The 7257-nt window shown below is 37.4% G+C and overlaps 1 protein-coding gene and 1 long non-coding RNA gene across 4 annotated transcripts; both read left to right on the forward strand.

The window, feature by feature from the left end:
* Positions 1 to 263: 263 nt before the first annotated feature.
* On the forward strand, positions 264 to 2372 carry LOC114519249. 3 transcript variants are annotated; one of them, XR_003686560.1, is made up of 4 exons: positions 264 to 555; positions 1325 to 1445; positions 1579 to 1647; positions 1767 to 2369. It is a non-coding gene; the product is annotated as an uncharacterized LOC114519249 (long non-coding RNA). The 3 variants fall into 3 exon arrangements; XR_003686561.1 differs by having other exon boundaries at positions 1861 to 2366; XR_003686559.1 differs by having other exon boundaries at positions 1579 to 2372.
* Positions 2373 to 5568: 3196 nt separating this feature from the next.
* LOC114519440 (TNF receptor-associated factor 3-like) lies at positions 5569 to 6885 on the forward strand. Its single transcript, XM_028539565.1, has 3 exons — positions 5569 to 5717; positions 5959 to 6010; positions 6334 to 6885. Exons 1-3 carry the CDS (start codon positions 5572 to 5574, stop codon positions 6883 to 6885), a joined length of 750 nt encoding a protein of 249 aa, XP_028395366.1. The 5' UTR covers positions 5569 to 5571.
* The last annotated feature ends 372 nt before the right edge of the window (positions 6886 to 7257 follow it).

A 7257-nucleotide genomic window follows, 5' to 3' on the forward strand; every position in this document is an offset into this window, starting at 1 on the left:
GGGCGCTACACAAATAGCTACACTACATTGCCGCAGATACATGTACGATTAATTTACGTGTACGAATATAATCTTTCAATTTGTTCAATATAATGTTGTTACTCTTTAACTGCGAATGTTCATCATTGAAAAGTAAGGAAAGTAAGGGTAGTAATGAAAACGAAACGGTAACAAATATGTCACTATAATCTGCTTACATGAAGTCTTGCCGCAGCTTTATGTAACAATTCCCCTGTCCGTGATGCGTGTCGGTCGTGGTTCTGGCGAAGTCACTGACAACATGAAAGGAGTTTACTGTAGGAAATTGTGGTGATTATTGTCATGTTTATAACCCTTTTACGTCTCAATTTCTCTGCTTTGTCGCTCCCCTGAAGGGGAAACGTGCCGAAATTGGCCGAATCACGAGTAAACACGCGAAAGTTTCCCAAGAAGCCGCGGAGGAAACTTTCGACAACACCAATAACCCGAAACCACATCTTACCGAAGTTGATAAAACTACTTCAGTAATGAATGGGCCTGTTTCAGAAGACCAAGACGATATGGACTCGAAGGAAGGTAAGCCTTAACTCACGCACAACTCCCGCATTACCCGTTCCTTGCACATATTTTGTATAATATTGTGTTGTGTTTATGTGCGTCAATGAAATTTCTATTGAACAATAATATATGAAGATATTAGTGGTTTGAAATGATCGTTTCAATACAGTGTGTACTCTTATATTGTACATAGCTGTACAGGATTAACTTGCATTCAGGCAATGTATTAGTTCTAAGGTTTCTGCAACATGATACTGAGACTTCCTGCTATTTTCCATTCAATGATACCAGTATTATCAGTTAATATTATAACCCACCAGACCTGGAAGTGTAAGAATTGCAGGGTTGAGATTCCCCAAAGTTACCAGCAGGTTAATAAGTTGTATAAGAATTGGGCAGCTAATATGTCAACTGCATTGATACATGCTTTCCACGCTGGTTAAATTATTTAGCTGCAACAAAAATTGGTATTGAAATCCATCTGGAAACTGCTTTCTGTTTCAATGATATTCTACCAAAGCTTGTCTTCTCCATTTCCAAAGCAATGGAGAGAACAAATGCTTTTGAAAGAAAGAATATAGATGGATTGAGATGGTTACAGGGCTAGTTACAAGAGCTAGGTTTATTTTAGGGGTAACGTTATTTTATTGTGTTTTTCTGGTTTGAAATGGTAATCTTATTTTTAAGTGAACCTTGTGGAAACTGGAGTTTGTTGTTATGTGTTTCCATTTCATGATGTGCACTGAAATATTGGAACTGCAGTATTTAAATTTCCTTTTATTATCAGAACCGATGGATACATCTATAACAGATCCAAATGGGAGGGATTCCTCGAAATCAGAGATGGAATTGGAGGAGGATTCTGCCTGACCGGAAGGTGTTGTTCATTTCGATCCTACAGAGTCGAGGTAGGACTTAAAATGTCTATATAAAGTCAGTTTAGACTGCATGTTACCCCAACTATGCTTCAACTGCCCTCTCTCTAAACCCCCAGTGAAATATAAGCTAGTTTCATTATATGCTTATCACTCCATCTTGCAGGAAGTACCTGTTGAACATCTTAATTTAAGGAACGATGAAGCTCTAATTCCTGTCGCCCATTTCCAAAAGGTATATAACTGAAGGCATGCACAAACTTCCATAGAGAATTGTACCATACAAAGTGCATGTACATTTTGTATTATATTATCATCAATTTCCCTTCATCAACAATCGCTATTTTCCATTAGGCTCTTGAACTATAAACAACCTCTTTCGACTTCACCATAAGCGGTCTTTAGTGCGCTTGAACTTATTATTCACAATGTGAATAATGTATGACAGATATATGAGACAAAATATATGAATGAACAAAATGTTGTCATGCGCCGGAGCTGATAGGCTCCAGACTGGTATGCGAGGTGCTTTTGGCAAGCCTCTGGGAACTGTTGCTCGTGTCAACATTGGTCAAACTATTTTGTCAATTAGAACAAAGCCCCAACACAAAGCAGCATGTATTGAAGCATTCAGACGGTCCCTGGTCGTCAAAAAATATTTGTGTCAAAGAAATGGGGTTTCACAAAATTTGATAAAGAAGAGTACGAGAAAGGTCGTTCGGATGGTTCAATCAATCATTCCTGCTGGTGTTCATGCTCAGTATCATCCGAGCCATGGCCCTCTGGCTGCCTGGAAAAAAAGAGTCGCTGAAAACGACATACGTAACTCACATTAGCAAACCCGTTTAAGAAATATCAGGAAAATCATATAAATGTAATATAAAGGAATGTGGGGGAGGATATTTATGTAAAATAATACATTTAATGTATCGTGTCGACTGTTTTGTTATTATTTTAACAATATCAACAAATATAAACTACAATTATACTGAATACCCTTCAACTGTTCTTCGAGTATCTGATGGTATTCCCAGCTAAAAACTCCAAAACGCGTTATAACAACTAAATGGGGACTAACTTTTGGGCATATCGTCTTGGCAGTGGTCACACAAAGTCAGTGCGTTTACCGCTTCGGTTTTGGTTGATAATCTCGCAAAGTATCCGAGTCGTATTTTAAACACTAATGACTCTATTTACTAAAATAAGGTCACATACAAACGACTGCCTACGTTAACAAAAGCAGCTGGACCAGACGGTATACCAAACCGAGTACTAAGACGGTGAATAAGTCAAAATTAAATAACACTCTTACATTCGGCTCTCTTCACTTGAATGAGTCAACTTGAATATTATACACTGGATATTTAGTTGTATAAACAGTATCTTTGTATTAAGGTTAAAAACATTTACTGAGTTCGCTTCTTGAATAAAACGATAGACTGGCTTTCTATTTTGAACTTAACCACCGTTTAAGCTAACGGGCTTGATAAAGCCAAAGGGAACAAACTTTATGTTTTAGGTTAATTAATGATTCACTTATTTGATATGCTTCGTACACCCATGAAGTATTTGAATTTTAAAAGTGTTAGTTTTTTTTCTGTTTTTCATCCTGTAGTTCTCAACATTCTCTGTATTACCTTTCCTGAATACAAGGAGTGGACGATATTGCTAGATTTCCAATCACAGGAAAGCACCAGTCTGCAACGAGTGATTGAATATTAAACATATCCAGTGAGGATGCAATCTTCGCGGCTGTTTTTATACAACCGGCCCCTGACGTACAAATTTTAGATCATGTTGGACACCAGCTGGCCAGCGAAAAACAGACTGACATAATTTACCTTGACATGAGTAAAGCCTTCGACACTGTTCGACACAACGTATTGTTGCAAAGGCTGCAACACTTTCACAATTGACATTGCTGGTAATTTGCACTCGCGGTTTAAATCATATCTACGTGGACGTCAAAAACGTGTAACAGTTCCTGGTGATGAATCATCATCATACCTTCCTGTTACATCTGATGTTCTGCATGCAAAGGATCTATTCTAGGACCAACACTCTTTCTTATCTATGTGAACGATCTGCGACTGCCGAACTGCCTGTTCATCTCCCATGCATGGCTTTCTTTGCAAACGACACAAAGTCAAAGCAACTGCCCACACGATGGCATTCCTGCTGCAAGATGATGTAAACGTTTGTCTGTGTTGTCTGAGTTGACTTTTCATTAAAACGAAATCCCAATCCATCGCACGTAAGAGATCTCTAGTACAACACCACTACTAGTTGAAAGGCAAATATATCGTCAAAGTCGACGTTGAGCGCGTGATCTAGATATTCAGTGTCGGCGACTCGGTGTCCAAACATCAGCTGCAAACAGGCTACTTGGTTGTGTTCATAACAAATCCATAACAAATCTTCTTGGGCCACACTTATTGCTTAGTTGGCCGTGAATAAGATGAGCGGAAGAAGGCAACTCTGCTTCCTGGCCAATTTCCAATAAGTTTTCTCTAAAAAGTTGATTGCACTATAGTCAGTACTGATTTGTGAGAAAAGATTGATATATAGTTAGAAACTATTTGATCTGTCAACTAGGCTTTGTATAACCTTAGCTATGCCTATGTTGTGAAAATGCAATTTATGTTCCACCGTTAGTTCTGACTGGCAATTTCTGAACACAAGATTCGCAGCAATAATTGATTATGGTACTCGATAAAGGCTTTAAATATCCACAGGTTATGCAAATATCTCCTTACCGTGACGTGTGATACTGAACTCTGATTGGTTCTATCTTGCAGAGGTATATATAAGGCTATTTTTGTCGCCAAAATCATGCAACTGTTACTTTCCTCGTTCATCAGCGCGCAACTTCATTGCACCAGCGGCGAAGGTATTTTGGTTGAAAGTTTTCTCATCTCACAAAGAATTTATGCCAAAGGTAATATAGCAAATTAGATCGTTTATGTATTTAGTTTTTAGTCAGAGTTTAGTATTTTAGATATTAGTGCTAAAAAATCTAAAAATTAAACGACGCTTGATGTCTGCATGTACAGACTATACAAGAAACTATACATGAGCAATGCTATATATAATATTAATTGCAGAAATCCGGCGCTGTTGAAACTTTCATTCAAAGAGTTTCATTCAAATAATTAATAATTTGGTTTAAAGTAAAGTAATATAGTAAAATCTACAGAAAATAACATATGGTTAGGTCTATCAGTCCGTATGTACGGAGCGCAAGTTTCATCGACGTTAGTCGCTAAACCTGCCCTTAAAGAGTAAACGGCATGGCATGGGCACAAACGATATTTTCGAATAATAAAATCGACGTGGTGGTACTATGCTGATATTGGATATAAACAATTTTAATTATACCTGCAAATGTTTCGAATACATTTCTGCTGGAGAGTGTGAAGTATAATCAACCAATCAGTCGAAAATATCAAGTAATTTTATTATATTTATGTGAAAACACGTTTATTTTTTCTCGACTGTCAATTAGAATTTAAATTTTTCACCCATTATATTATTAGTTAGAGCATAGACTATCGAAGGGAAAACTTGTATATTAAGAGTCCATTCCCTTCGATATTTCGATATTTCCTTCGTTGCCACCATCATTTGAATAACGCCAGGTTTTGTCGAGGCGCTTTAGCAGCTCAGATCAGTGAAGGACTATACATCAGTGTTGCCATGACGATTTTCGAACAATATCTTACGAGACGGGAGATTTTCAAATAAGATCTTATTTAATAGATATAGACCTTTAATGACTTATTAAAGTTATTCACTTTGTTAACAAATTCAACCATTTAGTCCACAACACATGATATATAGAAAGTGAGTCGTCATTGAGTCATGAGTCAAATCTTAGATTAACCAGAACGATTAGTTTGAACTTAAAAAGAGTCTACCTAGCTTTAGAGGCCGTGTGGGATAACTCAAAAAGATTTGAAGAGAAATAGAAAAAAAATAACAAACATTGCTCTTGAAATCAAGTTTACATATAAATTCTTGTGCATGTACGCGGAAGCCATCACATGCAGCGACAGCGTTTTTTACTTTAAACATTTGGGTAAATGTTTGCTTGTTTCGTTTATTTCCTGGCTCAGGAATACCGTGTAATAATTGTTGCTAAATACTTTTTCTGAGTAGAATGCCAGGAACGAAAATCACAGAAGGAGACCGAGATGGAATTGACTCGAAGTTCATTTGCTTTATTTGTCATTTGCTATTGTTGGAACCGATGCAAACTCTTTGTGGTCATGTTATGTGTCTGACCTGTATTGAAACACTACTGAGGTAAGGTGACTTGATGAAAAACCTTGTTATGACACCTCAGTAAAATTCCATCAGGAAGAGATTGTAAATTTTAGTAACTGTCGCCAACGAAGAAATAAATTATTATATTATATTGAAGACCATTTCGTCGTTCGTGAAATGACGACGGTGAAGCGTGAAAGTTGAAACGGGTTGACAGACTCAGACTGCCAGTATGCAATACGACATGTTTTTACTAAAGAATTCCGGCATTCTTTTTCAGGAGTTCAACTCCAAGATGTCCTGAAGATGGTGAGGAGTTAAGTAAAGAAAAAGTAGGTGTTGCTTTTCTAAATTCTAAATTTCGAATTGTAACGTTCCGACTTTCGCGTGAGCACAGTTCAAATGAGAACGTCTTTATTCTCTTTTCCTAGCCAGTTCCTGATTCTTTCACAAAACGATTCTCATTGCATACGCGAGTAATTGCGTTCACAAGAATTGCAAATCCATGCCTTAGTCCTTGAGTGACTTAGCTAAAGATTACAGCAGCTTTCTTTGAGATACGCAACTGGCATGAGTCATAAGAAAAAAACCAGGGAATGGGTCATGTAGTTTTTGCCTTGCACTCATGATATGCCAAACTCATCCTCCCCTGCAGGAACACGTCGCTACGAGCTGTGAAGGTGCGCCGGCGACAGTGAAAATCACCGACTTGGAATCGCAGCGAGGACCAAGTGCGCAACGAAGTATCCCTAGTTGCAATGGCATCTTACTCTGGAAGATTGAAGGCTTTCATAAGAAGCGACAGGATGCTATCAATGGAGTGAAGACGGCCTTGTATAGTCCACATTTCTACAGCGCTCTAAACGGATACAAATTGTGTGCAAAGATCTATATGAATGGAAACGGATTTGGAAAAGGATCTCATTTATCATTGTTCTTTGTGGTGATGAAGGGTAAATATGATTCTCTTCAAAGCTGGCCATTTCAGAAGAAGATAACCATGATGCTCTTGGATCAAGGTGAATGTGAATTACGTGATCACATGGTCCAAACGTTTCATTCTGATCCGCAAGGTGTGTCTTTCCAACGCCCGAAATTTAACATGAATATAGGCTGTGGTTTGCCATTTTTTATGCCGATTGGTCATTTGGATCGTCGTCAGTATATCAAAGATGACGCGATCATTATTAGGATCATCGTAGACTAATAAGCCGGCCTCCCTCTTTACGTGAATGTCGTGACAGCCTGACTGGCTAGTCATAGAGTTCACGTCCCTATTACAAAAAATATATATAATACGATAATTAGGTGTGAACAAATAATACATAATTGTATTTGATACGTAATGTAATTGTAACTGACTAATTGTAATAGTCGACGTAAAAGTATTATTAAAGTATATTATTTTACTATAGATTTTAACTCTGTTTTTACAACTGTAAAACGAACTTATATCGTTCGTTGTTTATGGTATATTTAGATAAATGTAAAAACCGTATTAAACTACTCCCAAATATCATTGCTTTATTCTGATAATCGCCAGTCGTCTGTAAATGACATTTGATAATCAATTCTGCTG

Source organism: Dendronephthya gigantea, unplaced genomic scaffold (genome assembly GCF_004324835.1).
Source record: "Dendronephthya gigantea isolate DGI-Jeju-01 unplaced genomic scaffold, DenGig_1.0 000013F, whole genome shotgun sequence".
Classification (NCBI taxonomy): domain Eukaryota; kingdom Metazoa; phylum Cnidaria; class Anthozoa; order Malacalcyonacea; family Nephtheidae; genus Dendronephthya; species Dendronephthya gigantea.

Bases quoted from the DNA above. Each gene is read 5' to 3' on its own strand.
- LOC114519440 (XM_028539565.1), top strand. From the start codon at position 5,572: ATGCCAGGAACGAAAATCACAGAAGGAGACCGAGATGGAATTGACTCG. The intron at 5,718-5,958 runs GTAAGGTGACTT...ATTCTTTTTCAG, and splicing joins TGTATTGAAACACTACTGAG to GAGTTCAACTCCAAGATGTC. The intron at 6,011-6,333 runs GTAGGTGTTGCT...CCTCCCCTGCAG, and splicing joins AGGAGTTAAGTAAAGAAAAA to GAACACGTCGCTACGAGCTG.